At 42.5% G+C, this 25,502-nt stretch overlaps 3 protein-coding genes across 6 annotated transcripts; 2 read left to right on the top strand and 1 right to left on the bottom strand.

Annotated features, from left to right (window-relative positions):
* The first annotated feature begins 1,731 nt into the window (after positions 1-1,731).
* Positions 1,732-7,408, top strand: LOC111846119 (uncharacterized). 2 transcript variants are annotated; one of them, XM_023816015.2, is made up of 4 exons: positions 1,732-2,122; positions 3,142-3,420; positions 3,995-4,519; positions 5,281-7,408. In XM_023816015.2, exons 1-3 carry the CDS (start codon positions 1,870-1,872, stop codon positions 4,450-4,452), a joined length of 990 nt encoding a protein of 329 aa, XP_023671783.1. In that variant the 5' UTR covers positions 1,732-1,869; the 3' UTR covers positions 4,453-4,519; positions 5,281-7,408. The 2 variants fall into 2 exon arrangements, with proteins under 2 accessions (XP_023671783.1, XP_023671777.1); XM_023816009.2 differs by having other exon boundaries at positions 3,028-3,420.
* A 1,548-nt stretch (positions 7,409-8,956) lies between these two features.
* On the top strand, positions 8,957-11,756 carry LOC111846956 (SEC11 homolog A, signal peptidase complex subunit). The gene is made up of 6 exons (XM_023817713.2): positions 8,957-9,135; positions 10,525-10,634; positions 10,725-10,874; positions 11,016-11,135; positions 11,326-11,383; positions 11,476-11,756. The coding sequence occupies exons 1-6, from the start codon at positions 9,085-9,087 to the stop codon at positions 11,524-11,526; spliced, it is 540 nt and encodes a 179-aa protein (XP_023673481.1). The 5' UTR covers positions 8,957-9,084; the 3' UTR covers positions 11,527-11,756.
* Positions 11,757-18,085: 6,329 nt separating this feature from the next.
* Positions 18,086-25,274, bottom strand: LOC111846930 (uncharacterized). Of its 3 annotated transcripts, none has more exons than XM_023817698.2 (12): positions 25,211-25,274; positions 24,032-24,655; positions 23,060-23,119; positions 22,920-22,972; positions 22,682-22,826; positions 22,249-22,592; positions 21,933-22,161; positions 20,818-20,935; positions 19,573-19,690; positions 19,365-19,476; positions 19,127-19,239; positions 18,086-18,926 (listed from the first exon to the last, which is right to left on the bottom strand). In XM_023817698.2, exons 2-12 carry the CDS (start codon positions 24,644-24,646, stop codon positions 18,857-18,859), a joined length of 1,977 nt encoding a protein of 658 aa, XP_023673466.2. In that variant the 5' UTR covers positions 24,647-24,655; positions 25,211-25,274; the 3' UTR covers positions 18,086-18,856. The 3 variants fall into 3 exon arrangements, with proteins under 3 accessions (XP_023673466.2, XP_023673450.2, XP_023673443.2); XM_023817682.2 differs by lacking the exon at positions 25,211-25,274 and adding an exon at positions 25,139-25,179 and having other exon boundaries at positions 24,032-24,718; XM_023817675.2 differs by lacking the exon at positions 25,211-25,274 and adding an exon at positions 25,139-25,179.
* Positions 25,275-25,502: the final 228 nt, after the last annotated feature.

Genomic DNA, 25,502 nt, shown 5'->3' with positions numbered 1-25,502 from the left:
TGCCCAGAACTTGTGGAAACTCCTCAGACTGCCAGACTGAGAAGTCTGATTCGTCGTTGCACAGGACACATTTGCACTGCTCCAGAGCACAATGGTGGCCTGCTGTGCAACACTCCATCCTACATTTGGCATTGCTCTTGGTGATGTGAGGCTTGCATGCAGCTGCTCGGCCATGGAAGTCCATTCCATGAAGGTCCCAGAGCACAGTTTTTGTACTGGGGTTAATGCCAGAGAAAGATTCTATCACAATGGTTTGTAAACCTGACTGCATGGCTAGGTACTTGACTTTGTATACCTATGACCATGGGTGTGAATGAAACACCTGAATTCAATTATTAAGAGGTGCGTCCCAATACTTTTGTCCATATAGTGTATGTATTACTTCATTGTATCAAGGCATAACATAGCTAAAATAGAAACAAATGCATTAAATGCAGGTGTATCCAGACTTTTGACTGGTGCTGTATACAGAAATAATGTCCAATGTAGTTTTAAGAAACTGAAGTTGCCATAATAACAGAGCAGAAAGGTCAGTCAGTTACAGCAGCATCAGTGTTACTTGAAAAAACCTGTAAAGAGTTTGCTCGACAACATACCCAGTAAAACGGGGAGGTAATGGAATATTTTATAACGAGAGTGCCGTTTAACCTATAACAGGTAGCTGCAATGAAGGGCTCTGATCACAGACTGAGAAGAGTACGCTATACAAAACGCATAAAGCAGTGTTTCTGGGGCGGTCAACGTATTAAAATTGCCCGTCTGCAACTTAATGGTATAGCTATAATAAATGTCTACTGATAAGTTGTTTTTAAGTAGACTTTATTTATATTAAAGATTAAAGTTATTAAAGTTTATTTGCTTAATGGCAACGTCTTAAGGCAGAACACTTGGGTAGCATTTTTACAAATAACAATGGAGGATGGTGAACTGCATGATACCGACGTCCTTTCACCCAGATTTTCAAGGATTAATTTATTTAGTTAAAATTTAACTTGTGTGCGCTACTCCATGTTCAAAAACACGTAGCCTTTATAGTAACTATCACTGTCGTGTTTGAAATATATATTACAGGGTTATTTTATGCCTGCGATCTGCCCTTTATTAACCGAATTCCAATGACTGATGAACGAATGTCTTATAATTTATTGGAATTTTTAAAAGGCTTTTAACCTGAACACTGGGGAACAAGGACGTATGTTTGGTTTCAGCACTGGTAGTGCCCATATCAGCCCCGAAACCCCTGCCCCTAAACGCACAAGATACTCCCACGATATTGGTAGACATGCCCCCACCGCCCATACCCAAATCCACGACCTTGCTTGGGAAGGATATCACAGAAGCCAGATATTCCTTTCATATACATGCTGTGTAAAACAATATTTCCATACTGCACTGAGATTAGAAAACCGGTTTATCTTCACCGCGTACAATGTACGGCCACATTGAAATGGAACAACCATGTATAAGCAGGAAGTCAGGCCTGCCAGCTTTCACGCTTTCAGACTCTCACGCAAGAAATCTTACGGCAAATCTATATAATTCCATCATAAATCTAAAATTAGATACATAAAAACTGTCGGGGTAGTTTGCAAACCATACGAATTTTTACAAAATAATAAAAATGCTACATACATTTAAATGCATGTGCTTGTGTCTGCAGACTTATCTCACTCCAGCCGGCTGACCAAAGTTTGCAACCCTGGGAAGTCGATCTAATTTTGTACCCCATACAATATGTACTTTTGCCCAGGGAAATCTGATCAGAACCTACTATTTTAAGTGTCTGGGGTAAGAGCGTGGCCTCCACATCAGCAGGGGGCAGCACATTTAGCCCGGAAGGCTCGAAACTCGGACCTGTTCAAGACTGACATGGCGTCCCGAAAGCGAAGCGCGGTGTGGCTGTACTACCAACCCGGCGAAGACGCCAGCAAGGTGGTCTGCATGATATGCCTGGATGCCATCCAGCACTGTGGCAACACCAGCAACATGCTGAAGCACTTGCGCTCGAAGCACCACGCCGAGTACGCCGACGTGGAGGCGAAGAAGAAAGCGGAGGCGCGCACCCCGCGGGAGGCCGCGCACGCAGTGGCCGCCGCCTCCACTGCAGCCGCCGCGTACCCAGGTGGGGAGCCGCTCTGCAGGTGGGGCCGGCGGAGCGCTGAGACGCGCGTCGCTCCTACGGCTGGTCGCGTCCTTATCGGCAGCGTGTCATCCTCTGTTGCAGCGGATATTGGAAGTTCTTGCTTGTCCGTCTATTTGCCTTCTGGAAACTATGCTTTTTTCCTTGGTTTAAAACTTAATGTTAATGTATCTCGCATAGACACCGTGGACCTGCAGGATCGGTCATAGATGGTGAATTCTATAGGCATGTGGGACGCATAACCAGACAGCTGTTTCATCCGGTGCATATGGCACATCAGTATAATAATAGCATTCGTATTAGATCTGCACTGAGTTGCAGTGTCGAGCCAGTCCTTTAAATCAGAGCTAGATAAGATTTTAACAACTCGTGAGCTATTAAGTTCTCCCCAAACGAGCTTGATGGGCCGAATGTCCTCCTCTCGTTTGTAAATTTCTTATGTTCAATCTGTTTGTCCGTGTAGACGGGGATCATGACAATTTCTGTAGAACTTAATTCAACAGCATGCAACAATAGTTCCAGCTGTTTATTGAAATGGTGTCCCATCTATTTATATCCCGTATCAACTCGTTTAAATAAATTCTCTGCATTTTCATTTTCCATCAGACGAAATTACTTAAGCACCACCTGTAGAATGTTAAAGGCAGTGCTGTGCAGCATTGAATCTTTTCCCCGATGTCACTGTGCAGCTAAACGCATCTAAATGTTTAGTTAAGTGAGGGGAAACACAGAATTGTGGGTGTTATGGAAAATGCATTGATAAGAACTAAAGCTCTTATCAAAGGTCGTACATCAATGCGATGTAAATCTGTTGGGTGCATCTGTCTGGTGCTGCAGTTGCACGAGTTGCATTCTTACGGTTGATGTTGCCAATGTGCTTCTTCCAGACATGCTGACGATTGTGGTAGATGACTCGGAAAAGGAACAAATAAAAAGTGAGGATGACAGAACCGGGACGGTCATTGGCATCCATAACGGACCCTCCCATTCCTCTGTCTCAGAGCCCAAGAAGGAGGGAGCCATATGGGCGTATTATCAGGAAGGGCATGAAGGGAATTCTGCCCTCTGCCTGCTGTGCTCGGAAAACGTCCTCTATCGGCGCAACGAGAGCCAGCTGCACAAGCATTTACGCAAACGGCATCCCAACGAATATAATGGCTTAGAAGGCGGAGCCTCGGCGGTGGGGTGGGAGGAGCCGGCGGCAGGATCCATGGTGCACTGCTCCCTGAGGCGGCCATCTTTGCAAGATGAAGCTTGTGGCATCGGTGGAAGGTTCCCTGGTGAGTTGAGTATGTTGTGAGAGACTGTCGCAGTTTCCCATGAGGCAGCGGGCCTCCTTTTTTAGGAGGAATATGTCAAATAACGTGGTATTGTCATTCCTGTTATGTACAGCAGTGTTTCCCAAACAGGTCCTCGGGGACTTCCAGACAGTCCATGCAAAGAATTCTCAGTTATTAGTCATAGCTACATAAGAAAACCAACATCTCTCTACGAACTGATTGGTTATCTCTCTGAACAGATATATACACATACACACACATTGTTCTGCCCTCAGAACATTTTGTGTAAGTAAAACTCCCAAAAGAATGCTTAAGGTGGCAGTGGCGCAGATGTAAATAATTGTAAACAATATCGAGATGTAAACAGTATTTCCTAGTAATTCAACAGATGTGGGCAGCATGGGGCAACGGGATGGAAACAAGGGGTTCGTGTGAGGGGTGGGAGGAGGCCTTCAAAGTCCTAGAGGCTTTACGGATGCAATGTGTGAAGAATGTCCTGCACATAGGCTGGAGAGGTGTGGTCTGCATGTGGCATTAGAGAGAAATAACCTTGTATATTTGTCGATCCTCACAGATATACTCGAGGTAATAACGCTAGGGCAGTCAGAGCAGGAGCAGACAAGGCGGGCCTTGGAGCAGGAGGCCCGGGCACTGCAGCGAGAGAGAGAGCTGACAGAGCAACTGAGGAGAGCCCAGGAACAGGAGGCACGAGCTCTGGAGCAGCAGCGGGAGCTGACGGAGCAGCTGCGGAGGGCCCAGGAGCAGGAGATGAAGAGGGCCAGAGAACAGGAGGCCCAGGCTCTGGAGCGTGAGAGGCAGGCCATAGAGCAGCTGAGGAGGGCCCAGGAGCAGGAGGGCCGGGCCATACGGACAGAAAGGGAGGCGCTGGAGCAGCTGCGCAGGGATCTGGAGCAGGAGCGATTGGCATTACGGAGGCGGGAACGAGAATGTGAGGGAGCGGGCAGCGGCCGAGGACGGGCGACACTGGGGACGCAGACCGACGACGCTGACCCAGAGGAGGCGCTGTTGTGAAGGTGGAGGAGCGTGGCTAGTGCTGAGGCCGCTGGCGTGTGGGGGACATGCGGGCGGGGGATCGGGGGTAAGCTACGCTGGGGGCCGCTTCCGCCGTTTGTCTTTTTTATAAAAATGAATGTATATTCGTAGAACATCAAGTTTTTTTAATTCGTGGTTTCTTTCTTATACAGAGGTTCTTGACTAAGGCTATGAGGACCAAAAACCATATCTTGGTATTTTTGGCAGAATAGTGATACACTGTATATACTTTGGATGAAGCGGACAAAATGTTCAGTTATGTGTAAGAGCCACATTGTCACAGACACATTATTTTTAATGCGGTGTGTGGTCAAAATGAAATGCAAATACAGGGGTTTCAGTGAAATAGAACCGTGAAACTGAATGTTTTGATTTTGCTCTGAATCCTGTGCTTCTGTGCAACATCGTGACCAAAGCTCTCCTGCTGTTTACAGCCAGGAGGGAATACCATATATCTATTAAAAATCTTAATATTCCCTAATTTGGGTATCAAAACGGCGCATGCATTAATGCAGTCAAAGAAAAAATAACTTTGACACAGGTTTAATTTTAACACACAACAAAAATATAACAATTGTAAGCGGTATTCTCATCCTGTATCTCGTTTGAAAATATGCTGATACACAGTAAAGATGATATCGCCCACCCCTAGTTTAGAAGGCGTGTTATGGTAGATTTATAGATAATGATGTTACGTTATGTTTTTAAAAAGTTGTTTTAATACCACAGTGCTTGGTCTTATTAACTCATTAACTGTAACCAAAAGTCCAGTCAGATGTTTACAGACTTGCATTTTGTATTTTTCAGTTATTGAAGTCACATGACCCTGGAGGTGCCCAGCCTGCCTCCCTATTGGCTCGTTTTGTCTCCGCATCGGAAACCTTGGGCGGCCTGCATATGGATCCAGCCTGCCAGTGCTGCGACATAAACGTGGGGGTCCATTCACTCATGTTCAGCCGTCATTGAGTCTAGGGCCCATGTCACTGTTTCCGGTTTACCTACAGAAGACGCAGGACTGGACTGGAACGTGCCCCCGGTCACTATGAGACCCAGTTGGCCAGTGCCCGTAATTCTGCGAGATCCACTGTGTAAACGAGGCTCTGGGGTCGGGTGCTGAAGGGGGGAGCTTGAGGGAGCGCAACCCCAATGTTCCGGAGAGTTCTTCCAAGAGGCCTTCACTTGCGTCACAAAATCCCACACCGTGGCTTATTTAGGAATGCATTAAGAAGAAATAGTCGGGGAAATAAGACAGACCAGCGAGTCAGCAAGTGCCATGACATGGGAAGTCATGTTTCAGAAAGAACAAAGTGGTGAAAGATCTTTACTATTGGTCATAATTGTTAAACTTCCAAGCTGTTTGTATCCGTTACAATTTCATAATACGATGCTTTAATCCAGGGGTGGCCAATCTTATCTGCAAAGGGCCGGTGTGTATGCAGGTTTTTGGGATAACCTTTAGGTCAGCTGTTCAAACCCAGGTGTGAGGAGGACTCAGCCAATCAGTCCTCTAATTAGTAATCTAATTAGGGAGTTGCAGCGAAATCCCGCATACACACCGGCCCTTTGCGGATAAGATTGGCCACCCCTGCTTTAATCCATCAGTTGCCATCAAAGCAAAACACAGTTTAAACAGGTACCAACATCTGTACACCTGGCACCTTTTCAAAATTCACATTGTCACTGTAACCTTAATGTCCACTGCTGCCGATTTCCGCTGTGTGACTTTCCATCCCCTGTCACATGTCTAGGACCGCTGGGTGACACATCAGCTCCTTTAAAGCACTGAACCTCTTTCGTGAGCGATTACAGGAACCTGCCTTCCGGTGACTTTTTACTTTTGCGGGTTGTGGCTCATGCTGCTTGTGTCTGCCTCAGTGTTTTTGCAGTCAAACTTAATTTGTATGTGGGAGACGGGGTGTTTATATCCTGAAATACACAAATCTGTAATGTAAAGAGTAAATTACGAAATGTATATACCAGGTGTCAAGCATAGGGAGAGTTTACCTTCCATCTCTGGGACAGAATTCTCTAACTGTTGAAAAAAAATCATTAATATAACTTGATGCTGGATAGAGCTAATGACTGTTAACACTTTTTAAATCCCCCCCCGCATCTGTAGAGTTGCTGTTTGTTCTGTAATAGGTCTCCCTCTCAACTTGCATCATGCCAATTTGTGAGGTTATGTCATATGAAATTTTCCCTCAAGGGGGCGCCCCTGTCCACATGACTGACTCGGACTATGGACCCTGGAGTGAGCTAACACTCTAGCCAAATGCTGTTCATTCTGACCCACTTGTGGCCCTGTAGCTGCCCTATCGAAAGCACTGTACTCGCTCTACTTGAATATGCAAGCATGTTATATTGGGATCTTCCCTGCCATAAAAATGTGAGGTTTACATTTTCAGATTTAATGGTACATTTTCCAATTTATATCCTATGTCTCCATTTAATGTGCGGTTAACTTATTGTTTTTATTCACATTTGATTGTATATAAATGTGTTTTATAGCTGAGTTAAATTATCTGCATAAGTGAGTGGATTTTGGAAAAAACACAGTTTGAATTGTCCCATAGAATCCTTTATGACTTGTCTCTTTGTAATCTAGTCATAAATAAAAATGCTACTTGCATATGTTTTTGCATGCATGTAAATGAGGAGGGGCTGTCGCGAGTAGCTTAGCAACCTGAAACCTACAGAGCTTGAATCCCACCTCTGTTCCATGTGCGTGGGCTTCGCAGGGGGTCTGGTTTTTCCCCCACTATTCCAAAAAGCAGTTGGGCCAACTGGGATCTGTCTATCTGTGATGGGCCGGCATCCTGCTAAGTGGTTTTCCCCTTATGCCCTCTGCTTCCTGGGGCAAGACTCCAGGAACGTGTGCTATTTCATTATTGAGCATTTCATTTTCATTTAAGTAAATAAATTCACACTGCTTTTATGTTTGTCATGGTAACATTGGTAAGAAAGCACCAGAATGACTCTGCAGGATTCATGATCTCAGATATATCATGCAGTTTAAGTAGAATCTCCTTCATTAACACACAAATTAAGCAAACTTTGAATTCCAGGGTCAGCAGAGTAGTTTCACTATTGGGCCCTGGAGCAAGGACCTTAACCTCAGTTACTTCAGGGATTAATGTATCTGCTAAATAAAATGCAAATGTTTTAACTGTTAAAGCCAAATGCAATGGTCATAAAACTGTACAGCACATAGTACTAATTCACTTTGAAAAACGGACTTAGTAATTAAAAAACAAATTGCTATGAACGTCATTCTTATTGGCTAGACTGAAGTGTGACTGATGACCGATATCACGGAACTCATGAAGCGCCCTTAAATGTCACCGTGCTGTTGACATTTCTGGGTGTTTTTATCTCCAGCCCATAAGCCCGCCCGTGCCAGGCACCGTCACGCTAAAGTTGTGGCTAAGCTACGTCTGCTGATTGTCAACTGCTGACATTCTGAAATGGACCTCGGGGTCAGGGCGCTCTCGTCTCTGGAGAGAAGGAGGATAACCGTGCGTAATAATAACAAAGACTGGAAAACTATGTCATAATCACAGGTTATCGGGTCAGTTTCCTGAATGTTGAAGCTGTATAATTTTTATATTCATTTACATACTCAAACATTTTACATTTTACAATAATGTCACATGTGACTCTGACACATAAATGAACATTTTACAGCACAAAAATAAACATGTTGAATATAAATAACATTGCGTGAAGCAGGAACATCTGAGATTTAATAAACATTTTAAAACATCACTGAACATAGATTCCATTAACTTCCAGATTTGTTTTCATTGTTCTCTGTTTTTGGATGATTCCGTAGTACTGAGACCTGCTACAGCTGTTCACTTGAAAGGAAGGATTTACAACCAAAACCGATAACTGAGCAGAGTAACCCTGATATTGCACTCCTAATCTGAGTATTAAAGCTGACTAAACAAATTCATTTTAACATATGATTAACAATCTTGTATGTTTGTAATGTGCTATTTATGTCATATGTGCATCTTTTTCTACAAAAAACATGTGCCAGATTAATGTATATAAAGTGAATGATTTGTATGCAGTGACTTAGCTATAAATCTTGGGCCCCCACAATAGGATTTGCTGAGTGGACCCTCAATCTGCCAGGGTGTCCATGCCCCTCCAACACCTCCCCCCCGGCTGCCTTACTTCTGGTTGCCTGGCTATTGGAAGGAGCGTTGGCACAGGCTTGTCATCTCCCCCCTGCTCCTCCAATCTTATGATATGGACAGTATGACTTGGCACTTAGCAATCTCTCGTATTTGACTCTCCCTGCTAGCCCCTGGAGGATGGGCTCCCCCTTTGAGTCTGGTCCCTCCCAAGGTTTCTTCCTTCTAGGGATTTTTTCCTTGCCACTGTCGCCAATGGCTTACCCACTGGAGGCGTTCACAACAGCCCCGCCATTCAAGCCGACGACGCCCCGCTCCGTCCGCTCCTCCGATCCCATTGGTCCAGTGACGTAATTTCCGGAAGTGAAGCACCGGAAACGCTTTCAGGAAATTCAATTCGGTGTTTTCATTTTCAAATCGTATATGTTATATTTAATTTTATGTGGTTCAATTAAATAAACTGTGAGCAATGCTGTCTTTAGACTTCCTCGACGATGTGCGGCGAATGAATAAGCGCCAGGTACGTCGCTGGCCGCCTCGCTTTGTCTGTTTGCAGTTTATGACACGTTGCCTTATGCGAACCTTTTGCTCTCACTTTTGCAAAATAGGATTATGTATGCAAGCGTAGCATTTTGCAATATTTATCAATATGGTCTTGTGATCACAATGTCCTTTAGATGTCCACATTTAGGTTTTTTTCTGACTGGGTTGTGATGATCTCCTATGGTACGAAACGGTAACTAGTGGTTTCTGAAGATTTCCGCTGAATCGCTTATGATGAGGATAATTTTAAGACAATCCAAACCAAAACACCGTGAACGTGCATAAACGACACATTGCATTTTAGATTAAATTTTAAGGTATTAAAATTTGTCGGTTTTATTTTTAAATGGCAGTGTGAACCAGTATGTTTATATTTTACGGAAATTGGTACCATTTCATTACTTTACTAAGTAGGAATATATATTAAATGATTATTTTTAGTTATCTTTACCGATACAACCAAGCGTTGTCCCTTTTTTCGAGTTGGAGTTTTTTTTTAAGTTTTTGTGATGCACAGTGTAAGCAGCTGGCTCTTGAATGCAATGAATGGTTCTCGCAGGGCAGGCAGATATAACACATTTTACAGCGTAACGGAAGTAAAGGCCGCTGTACCATAGGGAGTTATCAATGATATGTTACGTTAGATTTTCATTACAGCGGCCATGTGCTCCATCTTGTTTCAGTGGATTTTGCGGTAGGGGTCGTCCTTCAGTTAGACCAGATGTGTCAGACTCCAGTCTTGGAGGGCTGGAGCCCTGTGTAGCTTAGTTCTTTTTCTGTTCCATCACAAATGATTCAGCTCAAGAGCTGTGTGGCAATTAGTACAAGGAGGTGCAAGTAATTGGATCAGGTGTGTTAAATGGGGAGAAACCCAAACATGTGTAGGGATCTGGCCCTCCAGGACTGGAGTTTGACACCTCTGAGTTAGACAATCTGGCATAAACACACTGCTGCATTCTTACGGAGACTGATGTGACGAGCCCAGTGTGGGATGGGGAACACAGGCCCCTACAGTCCTTTACCACAGCAGCTGATGTGTGTTCTAACTCATTTGCCGCACGTGTTATTGAAGAGCTTTTAGTCAGGAACCAGGTTGTACTTGAGAAACTCAACGCTGCAAGTAGTGTCATTTGAGATCGAGGTGGGCACAACTTAAATACAACCGCCTGTTTAATGGGGGAATGAATGACATTCCCCCAGTTCCTACACCTTTGGCTGTAGGAAACCTTCTGCATTTCTATACCTCCATCAGTGCTTTTTTTTTCTTCATTGCACGACTTTGACATAATTTATCCTATGTATGAATGCATTAGACCATCTAAAAAACTAGTGTATTTAAGGTAATGAGTGATTTTGTCCTGTACAGCTGTATTACCAGGTATTAAATTTTGGTATGATCGTGTCCTCCGCCCTGATGATCTGGAAAGGCCTCATGGTGGTGACTGGCAGTGAGAGCCCCATCGTGGTCGTCCTCAGGTGAGCTCTGATGTGATGCCATTGTAAAGTGAGACGAAATGTGCCGTAGTGCCTGATTTTAGTGGGATACCATTCTGCTGCTGCTTGTAGTGGGAGCATGGAGCCCGCCTTCCACCGAGGAGACCTTCTGTTTCTGACCAACCGCGTAGAAGATCCCATCCGAGTTGGAGAGATTGTGGTCTTCAGGATAGAAGGGAGGGAGATTCCAATAGTGCACAGAGTACTTAAGATTCACGAGAAGTAAGTTCTCACCGTTAGAGTACTCTGGAAATATTAATATTAACCCGTTAATAGCTCATTCACGTTAACATTTTGTATGCAATGGCTGACGATGGCTTGACGCCTCTGGGCGCTCATGAAGCTTTCTTTCATTATTTTCAGAGAGAATGGCGATATTAAGTTCCTGACCAAAGGTGACAATAATGCAGTGGACGACAGAGGCTTGTACAAGCAGGGTCAGCACTGGCTAGAGAAGAAGGATGTGGTGGGGAGAGCCCGGGGGTAAGGCGCCCCCTGCTGCTGGGAGGGGGACAGGCGGTTCTGGCTGTGGAATGGCAGTGACCCATTTAATATGCCATTCTTTGATATTCTCGATAAATGCGAGCGAATATCCCTGACTAGAATGTGTTATATTCTGTATTTAGAAAAAATCGTGGCCCTCGTAACCTTTGATGATGACCTTTTCTTCCAGGTTTGTGCCATACATTGGAATAGTTACAATCTTGATGAATGACTATCCTAAATTCAAAGTAAGGGGCCATATTTTCGTAGCATAACATTGCGGATTCTGGAACCTCAGTGCAGCCCCTCTGATTGAGCTTTTTCCTCTCTGACTTTGCAGTATGCCGTGCTTTTCCTTCTGGGTCTCTTTGTGCTCGTCCACCGGGAATGAAGAAAGCAGACGATGGTGCTGAGGGTTGATGACACGCGCGCACACACACACACACACACTTCCCCGTGTTAGCTTTTGTGAAACATCTGTAATAGTGTTGTCACTATACCTTCAAATAAATAGGCAAAGTGATAAGGCATTTGTCAACATTTTTACTGTTTCACTCAAAAAACCATGTTTAAGGAAACCTTTGCTTTTGCACTGGGAATAAAACCTGTTTTACAAAAGTCTCTTGTAGTTATAATGCTTTAATTCTCCGTTGTACCAAATTGCTTTTGTTTTTGTATTGTTTTTTCTGTGGTTGACTTATTGGATAATGATGCTTTTTAGTACCTAGGTATCGAAATAAAAAAGTGCCACGTTTATTTAAAATCGACGGTGTGGGTTAATGACGGACAGATTTTTTTTTTTTCTTCAGCAGATTGTGAATGCTATTAGATGACTACAGTAACAAGTACTCCAAAGAGAGAGTGAGTACTTCAGAGCATCCTGGTAGAATAGTTATACACAACTTATACACAGCATACAAGTCGGGACCAGATTTAGACCTGCAACGGAATTCTTTTCTCATGGCAAGTCCTGCTTAGTCACAGCTGAGGCAGATAAGAGAAGACATCGATACCTTCTGTCCTTTTACATAAACCCTGATCTGTTTCCCCTGTGTTATTCGGGTATCACAGTGGGAACAGTACTGACTTCTAGAAATATGTCCTACTGCTGTTATTAAATAAAAAATAAAAAACCTTTCTTCTGGGGAAAAACTCAGCAAAAATATGGAATTTTATTTTTGCATTGTCACTTAGGAATTTATGTTATACTGTTGTGTGAAACGGGGCTTTCCTCACAAAAAGTCGACTTCGATAATACTCCTCTTCATATGCACCACAGATTTGGAATCACCAGTCATTTATTAAACTCAGAACTGCTGTGTGTGGTAGGATTAAAAGTATGCTTAGATAAAAGCAAAGATAGCCGTTATTAAATAATTAATGATTGCTACTAATTGCAGACTTGTAATTCTGAAATTTGTTTTTTTTCCCCCCTGTGTTTTGGGAGACTGATAAGCATTTAACAATTATTTATGTTGTTGAAGTAGGCTATTGTGTATCGGCACGGGCGTCGCCGCCATTAAATTTGAGGGGGACTCTCACATTTCATAATTATTCATTTTGACCCCCCCCCCCCACATTTAACATAAAATATTAGTTTTTTGTCAGTGTCCCCCCCCCCCCCACACACACATACACACAATCAAAATGCTTCTGACGCCCCTGTGTATCAGAAATAAACTTCATTTCCTAGCAAGGGCAACAAAAAGCCTCTTTAATTGTGGAAAGATGCGCCTGCAGCAGGTGGGGAGGGGAGAGGTTATTCCGAGTTTCACTGTGAGTAAAATACTGTGAAAAAAGCCCTGACTTCGTGTCAGTCTGCTCGAAATCCCACCCAGGTCGTGTCATATAAATGCCGAAGCGGAGATGAAGACGGTATACATGACCAAGGTGAGCCGTCATTTGCCTTTATTGACTTCGTCTGATGTTATACGGGCGTTATTCAAGAATTATTCAAAAGACACGACGAGACTGAAAGGGGATCTCGACACATCAGCTGTACTGTGATAAAAGATGACTGCAGTTACGTGGAGCGGTGCTTGTCAGTTTGGGTTCCTGTCATACCTTCTGCTCGTCCCTTACATTTCCGTGAGCACCTCAGTCAGTCTTGATTTAACTGAACTTAGAAATAAAGTTTCGAAAATTAAAGTGAATCCACGGGGCAATCTATGGGCAACAGGTAAGCATATATTACTCAATAATTATAATAATTTCAATTAGCAGCTCTTTTGTGTTTTTAAAGAAAATTATCTTGAAGTCAATGTTAAGGTATATGTATCCCATATATTAATTATAGGTTTTCGGTATAGTCTCTGGGTTAATTTATTTGTCTGTCCAAATATTGGATAAAATATTCAGTCTTATACTCGACATGTTACCATTGTTCTGCAGGTCATTTCATGGGCAAGAAAAGCGTTTTGGACGGTTCCCCGATGGAGTCGCCCACTGAACTGAAAACAGACGAGATGGAAGATGCAACGAAAACAGAGAAACTCAAACTCCGTCTTTTACAGGAGGTGCTGAAAATGGCACAGCAGATACAAGGAAAGCACTACTACGGCGGGCCGGTAAGTCAATGAAAACGGAACGGTGAGAGAAAGATAAAAATAACTATTAAAAAAGAAAACAAAAGTCTTGAAAACAACTCCGCTATCTCAGTTGATTTCCGTGCAGCGTCCAGAACCAAATCACTGGGTGCATCTGAAACCTTGGGGCAGAATCCCCAGTCATAGGCTGATTAACTTCACCTGAGGCTGCACAGAAACTTGTATTTTGGTTACTACTGAATTTTGCCTGGTTTTTATTGCAATATAAATGATCGTTAAAATTTAGTTGTAATTAAATGCACTATAATACTTTTTGTTTGCAGAGACGGATTTTTAGGCAAGGAAGGACAATAATTCCATTCGAATCCAGTGTCCCTAAGTTGGTATTTATTAAATGACCTTTATGTGATTTTTTTAAGTTGAACGTGTGAATATTTGATTATGCGCGGTTACTACTGTATAATTTATGAGTTGCTTATAGGCTAATACCTTTTTGAGTGAACGATGAAGGACCATTTAGATAACATTTCCTATCTCCGCGGCAGAGATAGGAAATGTTATTTAAATGGTCCTTCATCGGAGACTCCGCCTATTGAATCTACGGACGATTTTATTAAACTAAAGTTTATTAACTGACAAACCTTGTAATGTTTTTAACATAAGCAGTAGTCATTGTTATATAAGCGTGTTTAAGTACCACAATAGCTTTATTTGCCTATCATGGAGTCCCTAAAGGGACAGGGCTGGAAAATATTTTTTCGAATTTTTGCGTTCCCTCGCAAACGTCAAATCCGCGAGAATTAAGCGTGATCACTGTGTCGGTGTACAGTATATTAGACCAAGTTCAAAGTAAGAATGTATAAGGTGATCCATTAGCGCTGGACCTGTCGGAATGGTACGGGTGTGAGGTGCACAGGAATGACAGGATATAAGACAGGTTGCGAGGGAATGCAAAATCGTTAAAAATATCTCTATCCCTTTAGAAGCCCCGTATGAAGCTTGTAGGCCTATATAATTATATATATATCGTTGGACATAACATAATGTGGAATAAAACCACAGAGGATGTTGGGCTGAATGTGATAGATTATTAGGGAATTAATGGATCATAAAATTAAAATGGTTACAGACTTCCATAAAACGCGAACACAGCTTGCGCTTTATTTCCCCCCCGCCACTTATTTCAGCTGGCTGGTGGTATTTCGATTTCTTTTAATTTGTGATTTTGAGCCCATGAGACTACCTATTAAATTGTCTAATTATCATAAACTAGTGTTACTATATTGGGAAATGTCGTATTAACGTGATTTCGCTCCTCACAATCGTCCTCTCTGGAATAATTGATATATTTTATGGAGGAGTAAGATTCCATAAAGACTGGATTGAAAGGGATATTTGATATATTGTTAATTTAATTGCTCATAATGGTGATTTGCTAGACCATAGTCAATTTGTTCTAAAATATAACATCAATTGTTCAGTTAAAAGATATTTGGACTTTTTCGAGCCATTCCTGTTGCCTTTGTAAAGCTGGTCAAAGGAATTTCACAATGCGCAACTTAATCACACGATCTCTGCAAGGGTAACTATAATTTGTTGGATTAATTTTTTTTTTTATAATAAATGTATTAGGCTGATCATTTCAAAGGTGCTCTTCCCTCTGCAAATTAAACAACATTGTTTATTGAACAAATTTTCAAAACCACAGATAGTCGAAATAAGGAAACGATATTTGTCATTCCCAGTGGTTCCCAAAATGACGGAAGTTCATTTTAAAGATAATTAATTAGTAATGACATCTATCTTTATAAAACAAAATTAAGACTGAGATTTAATAATGAGGACAACCTATGCACATTTAGTGAGAAAAACGTAGAAATCCAGGAACACCTTTTTTATTTATGTAATGTTATTGAGTTTTCATGAGCTGTTTTTTTTTTTTGGGGGGGGGGGGGGGGGGACTTTAAATAGTTGCCCAACAAAATAGAAATTCAAAGTTTTGTGTACATTCCTATAAAATGTTGTCTTTTTCTACAGGATAAAGACACTGAATACCTTCACAATAAAAAGATATATTTAATTTCTTTTTAAATTTGTTACAGTCACTGCTTGGTTTCTGCCAAACTTTATGTTTACAGTGTTAAATTGCTGTGTTTGTTTAATAAGCACCAATTATAAAATAATAATAATAACACAATGTGTCGATGTGTGTGTACAATATTTCAGCCCTATCCTGAAACACTGCAAAACGTAGGTAATATAACACAATGTATTTAGACAGTATTTTTTAATATTACAGGAGTTGCACTTATGAAGATTCTGGAAGGCTTCATCCAAAACAGGAGAAAATGAGAAATGATCCAGTCACACGTTTAATGTCTCCAGCTGTTCATACAGGGTGGATATCTGCCTTGTCCACACTAGCGGAATGATTTAAATGCATGTACATTTGTTCCTTCATAATGTGATCTTACTTTTACTTTTCAAATGTCTTGTATTAATACACTACATGTGAAAAAAATCCTCTTTAGTGTTCTCTGATTGATTTCCTGTGTACGGCCCATTACCTGTGCTGCCAATATGAAGGCATATCCCTCCTGCTTCTTTTACCCTTTCAATCAACATTTATATTAGAATATTTTATAATAAAAAAAGCAGAATGCACAATTTTGACTTATAGGCCTATGTATCCCATTTGTCCAAGACCTACACTATAACTCAAAAGTATTTATTAGCAAGCAAACATCATATCTTTGATTCATCAAAATAACCTCCTCTAGCAGTTATAGCAGCAGAGAAAATTCAAGGCATTCTTTCTACAAGGGACATTAAAATACTGCTCTGTTTCATGGGATGAAACTGTTAACTAGTGCATTTAAAGTTAAAGGACAACCTAGGATTTGACTATACCATCACCATACAACCAGTTAATAGGATGTCAGACATGCGCTGTTAAATACTCTTTCCATGTTATGGAGACTTGTTGTATTTGACTTATATTTCCATTTATAGTTGTTCGCTCAACTTTCCAATGCTAAACAAGAATAAGATATCTACAGCTTATGTAATAAATGGAAAAGTGATAAAAAAAAACCCAAAAAAACTGCTGTGCAAAAACATTTGACTGGTCGTCTATGTTTAGTGGATTAAACAAGTAAAAAAGACTTTCTACAGCATAATTACTCTAAATGTTTGTATCTGTGATATACAAAATGCAATCGCCTCTGGATCCCACAGCCGTGTGCTTGTTAATAACTCACAGAAGGCATGCTGCATCACAGTCTGATTTATGCTGACATATTTATCAAAACATTATTTAAATAATTGACTCATATGAGTCACATTTTGCAGTCTGTTTTAATCTTATGGGCTTTATCATTGTGTATTGCTGATAGGGTCCATGCATGAAAGTGCGAGCATCAAAGAGCAGGGCTGACTTATTTAAGGCTTTGGCCTCACAGGGTCTCCTGAACTGCGTCTTCATGTTCAGTCTAACCTGCAGGTAGTCTAGGATGAAGACCGACTTCAATAAGATGTGATGACCTCACCGGGCTTGATGTTCTGAGGGAAAAGTATAATGTTACTGCTTTGTTCTTCATCCACCAAATTTCCCGGTACAAATCAGCATACCAAGACCGGGCCATTAATATACTGGTCTTTCATGGTACCCATGTTAATAGCGAGACACGCCAGGACAGTCAATATGTCTGTGGCAGTGGCTTCTTTCCTAAGCATCCAACCTACCTGCTGACTGAGGTCATATCTTATTAAGGGACAAACTTAAGTTATGTTCTTGCTGGATTCTTTTCAGTCGATGATTTCTCACAAATCATGCTCACTTTCATCTTGGTCCATTAAAAAAACAAAAACTTAGATAATAGTTATGGAGAACTGGAATCACATTTAACACACATTTAAATCTATTTAAGGAAATAATTACATCTGCTTTTGGATCTAAAGTCTGCCACCTGAGTTAATAACAGTTTCCTGTTTCGTAGTGAGAGAACACGGCTTTGAGAAGCCTTTCGCTGATGTGACAGACTTGCCATTCCTTTCTATGTTGTTTACCTTTGGGTTAAACTAAGTCGTGAACCTCTGCATCAGCATAAGGTTGCAAATAAAGTTTTCCCTCAACTTGAAATCATCTCAGCTGACACTGATAAATCTTAGCAGCAGCATGTAAATGATGCAATGCCGACTTGATTGACACATTAGTCACTCAGTATCAGTCACGCTTTTGCTCCTGAGGGGTCAAGCATGGATGGAAACGACCACGGCCACAGGAAGACCAACACGCAGGCATGGATAACGCCTCCCAGATGGAACGAAGCCAGGATGCAAGAACAATGAGGTGCCAACACTACACACTGGGACACACACGTCACATGAAATAGCATGACACAATTAAGAGATTTATACCAGTTTATTTTGATACAGAAGGCTTCAGTCAGAATATTAAGATCCACAGAAAATTGGATCTCCCTAATGAAGCAGACATCTTTAAAAAGACTTAATGCTACATAAGACTCAGAAGATAGTCTCTCACTCCACATTACATTTAGGATTCAGTCCACTACATAAACCTATTTAGAGATATCAAGATCTTTATAAATGATTTATAATAATCAAGAATATATAGTTTTACATCCACATCAATTATATAGTGCTGATTTAACTACAGGCACCCAAAGAAATTTCAAAGCCACTTCTAGCTGTAAATACTGCAAAGTCCTAAGGAAACAGCACCCAGCCATGCTCTCTGCCCCTCCCCCTCTGCACTGTATCATGTCACCATTTCTAAACCTATTAGAATTCTGATCCTGATTGCAGAACTGTTGTGCAGGAGGGATAAAAATATTCTCTGTGGCATTTCCATTTGTAAAAATCAAGCTGCTGGATACACAGCAAAGCGTGAATTACCGTAATCTCTGAGGAGTTGGCCCCCACCCACGGCGCTTAAAAGGACCCAACAGCTGGCATTTAGCGCCTATACATCATTCTGTTTGTGACCTGAGGCATCAAAACACCTGTATGTTGTCTGTGAGCCAAGCTGAGGTTGTTTAAATTTCAAAGGGTAGCTCACGAGCCCCCAATCTAATTTCATTTGAACTTCTAGTTTCATCTTTTAATAAGATTTTTTTTTGAGCTTTTAATTTGAAATCCATCGTTTGCTCTTTAGTTCTTCTCGCTCTTTGCCTTCCGAGACACCGTCTTGTTTGCGCTGCTGAACTTCTGACGATCATTTCTGTTAAAAGAGGAGTGGGGTCACCAAGGATCTGTGTAACAAGCCCGAAAGCAGCTGACAATGAAAATGAACTTGCACGTCACAAAAAGACAGTTATCTGTATGCAGTTTAGCCATATTTAAACCAGTCTGAGCGACCAACCAATCAGAGTACACAACCTGTTCTCTCTGGCTCGTCATTGGCTGTTCTCCATATAATACCTGCTCATCTTCACTTTGTTCCTGCAGCCCAGGCCTCCTTCCCAGTGGCTGGTGTAGCTCCCTCTGGTCATCATGTTCCCACAGCTGATGCAGGGCTTTTCGTTGTTGTATGGCTACAAACCACAAGAGGGCGCCAATCACTCACGGGCCACCACGTCAAAAGGCTGGTTTTGGTCCTCTTTAGCCTCAGTCTTGGTCAGACTGAGAGGGACCTGCCATGAACTGGAAGGTTGCTCACCTGCTCCTTGGCACAGTGGCCACACAGCATCCTGGTTGCCCGTTCCATAGGGTGGTCTTGATCCGAGTCATGGCACAGGTCACATGGGTAAGCGCGACCGCAACATGGAAACCTGGGATACAGCAGAGATGTTTCAGTGGAGCTTAGGAAACAACACCGTCGGCCTCAGCCGTGCCAGCGTGCCAACGCTGCGCAGAGAAGCGGGCACCTCAGCCACCGCTGGCTCTGTTTGAAGTGTTTGCAAGTGCCTTTTCCGGGTAGGGGCTTCCCGTGCTGAACCGCCGGGTCTCTGGGGTACCGACCCGCTTGCTTCCTCTCTTCCTGACCTGCAGGGGGCGTCGCAGACAAGCAATGATAACCAGAGAAGCTTTTTCCATCCATTCATCCTCTAACGAATATAGGGTTATTGTGAACATACAGCCTACCCCAGCACAAGCCTCACTATATATACACACACACACACACACACACACACACACACACACACACACACACACACACACAGCTAATGGGCTATAGAAGCCTATGAGTGGCATATATTCTAATTGTATTATTGATCATTTTACATTTATTTATTTGCTGATGCTGTATTATTCAGCATGTTATTGGTAAAGATTGTTGTCAAGCAGCAGTGGCTGGGTTCTTGTACACATTGATGAAAATACCCCCTTTTGGCGGCTTGTTGCCAAGAGGGAAACCGTGCAGTTTATATTACATTCACGTTGTGACTCATTCAGACAGTGTGCAGTTAACGGTAAGTTCAGTTTAACAACGTACATAATGTCGTTCTTTAGTTGTTACTCGTTCAAAACAAGCGGTTTTCGTTAGACTTGTAAAAATCAAGCTGGTGGATTCACAGCAAAAGTGTGAATTACTGTAATCTCTGAGGTGTGTGTTCACTTTAAGAGTCATACAGTACATCAGCCTAGTTATAACTCAGTTATAACTAGGCTGTTCTGTTATTAAATAAGACCCTCCTGTCAAGTTTTATTGATAGAAATTCTTGCTCATTTGATGGACAAATCAGGTTAGTTTTACCTAGTCTATGTTAAAAGTTTTCATTATTTGTGGTACGGACTCATTCAGAGATTCAGCTCCCTTGTGGCCAATAGGAGTAAAGGGGTAAATATCCCCGTTTGGCCATTACTGTTACTAAAGTTACCTGTAAATACGTTTTAGTACTAACACTTTTTTAATATCTATATCTAGTGCATTGTTGATTACAGGATATGTATATAATGCAGTATACAATGTATTTCAGAACCTCACACACACATTCAGACATAAAAACAGTCCTATAACATAAGTCGAAGGGTATCTGCTTTGTGCACAACCTGCACCAGCTGTCTGAGCCTGACAAACAGAGCACCAGTCTGCCAAATTCCATGGCCAAAAACCACATACACACACTTGCGCACACACACACAGAGTCGGGAAGGGGGAGCAAAATCACCAGTTTGATTTCGAGTGCGTGGCTGGATGTACTGGAACCGTGTCCCCTCAACCAGTATGCTGAGCCGACTGTGGCAGTGCAGACAATTTACTTCCATGTTTTGTCCAAATGACAAACTCTGCGTGAGACACAGAGTAAGTCATATACTGTGACCATACCAATGACAATGAAAAGTCATGTTACAGATAAAGCATTTACACACAGCCTCAAAGAGAAGGAAAGATTGTTTATACGTCTCATTTTCCTCCTTAAGAGCATAGTATCCATAATGTCTGTATGGGGAAATATGTAGGTATCCACTAGGGCTATCACTATTGATTATATTCACAATCGAGTAACCTACCAATTAATCTGATGATTCATCGAGTAATCATTTATGTATAATATAATATAATAAGCTTTGCAATTTTAATGATGGTTCCTTTTCAGCATTATCTAGTACAGGTTTAAAAATTGTCCAAATTTTACTGCCCCTGCTTTTGCATGAGTGATATCCGAGACGACCATGTCATTCTCCCCCTTTCTGTTGGACTGATTCATTGACTGTGTGGAGCTTTTGTGAGAAATTAAGCAAAAAATTAGTAAAGAGGAGAAAGGCGAATAAGAACTGGTCACGAAACCCATTTGCGTTCCACTGTACGGTAATATTTTGTATTTTATAATGACAATGAGCAAAAGCAAGTGATTTGACAGCATTGCATTGTGTGTGTTGGTGCAGCTCTCGGCAACATCGAGTTGACAGATTCTGTTGGTAAATAAGTTAAAGGTAAATAACTTCTACATTTGGCTATATCGTTCATATTCGACTCCTCAGTACTGCAATACTATCTTTTTCTCATCTTGTTCAGACTTACGCAAAACACACAATATGTTAAATATAATTTTTTAATTTAATTGGTTCTTATGTATGGTATCATGTAAAATGATGCGGCTGGCCGAGGAATCTTCGTCAGCCAAATTTTCTATGCGAACCAATGCATTTTTTTCCATGAAATTTTTGGTCGTGAAACAAATTGTTCATAGTCCACAGCGTTCGTGAACCGCAGGCACCACTGTAATAATAATTCCATCATTATTGAACAACAATAACAATAATAAATCATCATCATGTCTACCTGCAGGGGGCCCTCCTGGGAGCATTCCAGGCAGCCCACCATCAGCTCACACTCCTGTAACACCAGGTCCACGGCGGCCGAGTTGCTGAGGTCCAGGTAGCCCAGGACGTCGCAGTAGCGGTGCAGCACGTTGGGCCGGAACGCCGCGCCAATTCCGACGCTGCACCTGTCGCAGTGGGCGGAGCAGGGCAGCCCCTCGCTGACGGCCAGGTCCGCCGTCACTTTGCACCTTCGTGCGACAGGCAACAGAGAGGCCACTGAGAACGCCCCGCGTACACATACCAGGAGACGGCAGGGGCAATGTGGCGGCGCCTACCTGTTGCACTGCAGTGATAGTGTGAGCCGCACTGCCCTCACTGTGGCTGTGCCCTCACCCAGCTGCAGGCCTAGCAGCTTCACCTCCGTGCCTCTCCGCGGCTCTGCACTCCTCATGTTCTCCACAGCTCGCCCGCTCGCCTCCTCCTCCTGCGCCAGGGTTGACATTCCCGCCTCTCCCGTATCATTGTCCTCCTCCTCACCATCATCCTCCTCCTCCTCCTCCTCTTCATCAGAGCTGCCCACTGCAGGCTCTGAGCGCTGGTCCTTGCAGACCGATGCTTGGAGCTGCTGGTAGGAGATGAACTGGATTCCAGATCGCTCAGCATCTATGTCCTTTTTCAGCTGGGAGGAGAGAAGATGGGGAGGTGAGGGGGGGGGGGTCATTTTTAAATAAAAAACACTGATCTGAACAAGTATTACATCAAACCAACCTGCCGGGCACCCTCAGTGAAAAGCCTCTCCAAGTTACGGTCCAGCCAGCGTAGGAACGGCCGGAACAGCAGCTCCACCTTCTCCATCAGCTCATTGGTGGCGTGCCTGGCCTGTAGCCACTCCTGAGAGGCCTTGCACACGTGCCTGTGTGTTAGAAACAGTGCGTCTTATTGGGTAATGTCCATAACAATAGATGCATCTATGACCTAAAAAAAAAAAAAAAAAGACTTCTTTTACCTCCCCATGATGGATGGCAAATCCTGGTCTTCTGGAATGAGCACATTAAAAACCTGTAACAGTTTCCATGCAGGCAATGTCAGTATTCTTCATTCACCAAAACACAGAGTAAGGGCAGAGTAGGAGCTCTGTTTGCTCACCTCCTGGGGATAGCGCTCAGGGAAGCTAACCATTACGTGGATTTCTTTCAAGTCAAAGGGCTGCAAGATCAACAGAGAGATACTGTCATTTAAAACACAACATCCACTACATATACACTGCATGTAACCCTCATCATTTTAGTTATATATATTTGGTTCAAAGATTAACCTATAAAGCAAGGAAGACTAATTACAGGAAAGTAAAGATGGGTGACCTCTGGATTATTGGGACCACTAAAAAGGAACTACAGCACTGAAACAAATCAGCATAAACATTTAAAATAGTTTTAACCTTCCATCCAGTAAAGACATGTTTCACTCAAGTCACCAGGACTAGAGTAATAAATGATGGATGGTTGTCAGAGCATTAAACATTAAACCAACATAAAGATCACAGAAAACCTAAGGGGTGTCCTTTACGAAGTCGTCTACACTGATTTCAGAATTGCATTTCAGATTCTGCCATCAATAATAGTTTTTGAGTGACATCATTATTAGGTAATATTTATAGTATGAAAATCCTTAGTAAGAATGGAGGGGTATATTAAAGGTTAAATTTAGGAAAAATTATTTCTATTTGTGAACATTTTTAGACTTTACAGAAGGCAAATACAAATGACAAATAGAATAAAGAATCTTGAGAATATCAAGGCAGCTGGAGTGCCAGTATGCCTCATGACTTATGGACTCTGTTCCAAAATACGGCAGAAAATCGCACTTCTAACTTTTAGATGAGTCACTTCCACCATGCATGTAGTGTAAATTTTAATTGTATCACTCAAAATTCTTGTGGGATAGGGAAATGCAATTAGAAATTTAAATTCAGTACAAAAATTTATGTAAGATTCAACTATTTTCATTTGTGTCACAAAAAGACAGCAAAAATTCAGCAAATTTGAGTAACAAGCTGCCTGACTGAACCTCAGCTGCCCGTGTACATATGCTGTGTGACATCATAAGATGTGGGATTACCCAGTCGGGGTCACTGGGATGCACGATGAACCTGTAGACAGTGAGCTGCCCATCCTCCCGCTCCTGAACGATCAGCTGGTCCCTGGGAAAGCGCTTGGCCAGCTGGGTGATCTCTGTGTCCCGGAGCCGCCTTGCCACTTCTTCCGTGAGCTCGCTCAGTCGCACGTGAATGACGCTGGGGGGCTCGACAGGCTCCCTGGGCCTAGTGTTTGGCTCGGCCACGGGAGGCAAATCATCAGGGTGCCAGAAGCGGCATCGGTCTTCCAGGGCGCAGTGGCCAGACAGGAAGTAGCGGCACGGCCGGGTGCCGTGACTTCGCCTGTGCGGAGCGGTCCCGGGGTGAGGCAAGCGATGGGCCTGGGAGCAGCTTTCGCCCTCTTCAGGACCGGGCTCCGCACGGCCGTCAGCTGTCTCCTGTGCCCCCCCTGGCATGTTATCCACGCCCTTCAGCGCCTGCTTGGCCTCTTCTCCCTGGTGGAGGAAGTGACAGTTTTCCCCAAACTGGCAGTTCTTTCCTTGGGAGTAGAAGCGGCATGGCTGTCGGTGCCGGGGCGGCCTCGGCTGCCTCCTGTTCTCTTTTTCGGGCTCCTGCAGGCAGTCCTCTCTGCTTTTCATGTCTGATCTCTGGAGAAAGGCCTGACAGTCAGCAGCAGAAACATGGACACTTCACACTTCTGAACCTCCGTTCTGTAACAGTGAAACACGTGACATCTCGGGATCAAGCACAATAAATAAACACGAAAAAACGCTAATTTAATGACATTATATGCCAAAGGTCCTGGTCCTAAAACATATTTGTATTGTAAGGTCTGAACATATGAATCATAATAAAAGCTAAAAATTAATGCAACACCTGAAAAATCTTCACGCAGCTAAGTTTAACTAACATATTATAAAAAAGTTAATTATACAATCGCTTCAGCATTTAAACGAATCACTTCACAGATTACTTAATACAAATCACGTAAACGCTGTTATCAAGTTAGTTTTCTCGTTACCAGATAATAACCACAGACAGTTACATAAACAACTCCGAAACTAGCATTCAGCTGACAGACATTTTAAAATAGCACTAGGCTTGCTAAACAACAAAGAAACAAACATTACTTCGGAATAAAGGTATCCTTCCAGCTAGATGACGCCGTAACTCGCTGCTTGTACGTAAATCCAGCTCTTTACCTGCTGTTTTTTCTGGCGTACTTCGGACTATAGAACAAAGCATCATGGGAAAAACCAGGGGGCCTGACTTCCGGTCTCCACATTTCACTGTAAAAGTCCATTTGTAATCGCAGTAGCTGGAGTAATCATCATCATCATCGTAATAATAATAATAGTAGTAATCATGACTACATACGTGTGATGTTTATTATGAAACAAATTTTTCATAACTTTGAAATTATTATGACTACGATATATATGCATAAAATAAAATCCTTACACTCACACGAATTAGGAAGTACCTTCAATTCGA

Source organism: Paramormyrops kingsleyae, chromosome 11, assembly GCF_048594095.1.
Source record: "Paramormyrops kingsleyae isolate MSU_618 chromosome 11, PKINGS_0.4, whole genome shotgun sequence".
NCBI classification, from domain to species: Eukaryota; Metazoa; Chordata; class Actinopteri; order Osteoglossiformes; family Mormyridae; genus Paramormyrops; species Paramormyrops kingsleyae.
The sequence above is the reverse complement of the archived record's forward strand: the minus strand, read 5'-3'. Positions and strand labels throughout refer to the sequence as shown.

Bases quoted from the DNA above. Each gene is read 5' to 3' on its own strand.
- LOC111846119 (XM_023816009.2), top strand. From the start codon at position 1,870: ATGGCGTCCCGAAAGCGAAGCGCGGTGTGGCTGTACTACCAACCCGGC. The intron at 2,123-3,027 runs GTGGGGAGCCGC...TGCTTCTTCCAG, and splicing joins TGCAGCCGCCGCGTACCCAG to ACATGCTGACGATTGTGGTA. The intron at 3,421-3,994 runs GTGAGTTGAGTA...CGATCCTCACAG, and splicing joins CATCGGTGGAAGGTTCCCTG to ATATACTCGAGGTAATAACG.
- LOC111846956 (XM_023817713.2), top strand. From the start codon at position 9,085: ATGCTGTCTTTAGACTTCCTCGACGATGTGCGGCGAATGAATAAGCGC. The intron at 10,875-11,015 runs GTAAGTTCTCAC...CATTATTTTCAG, and splicing joins GTACTTAAGATTCACGAGAA to AGAGAATGGCGATATTAAGT. The intron at 11,384-11,475 runs GTAAGGGGCCAT...CTGACTTTGCAG, and splicing joins ATGACTATCCTAAATTCAAA to TATGCCGTGCTTTTCCTTCT.
- LOC111846930 (XM_023817698.2), bottom strand. From the start codon at position 24,646: ATGAAAAGCAGAGAGGACTGCCTGCAGGAGCCCGAAAAAGAGAACAGG. The intron at 22,593-22,681 runs GTTGGTTTGATG...CTCTCCTCCCAG, and splicing joins TCACTGAGGGTGCCCGGCAG to CTGAAAAAGGACATAGATGC. The intron at 20,936-21,932 runs GTAGACATGATG...TGTCTCACGCAG, and splicing joins CCCAGGAGGGCCCCCTGCAG to AGTTTGTCATTTGGACAAAA.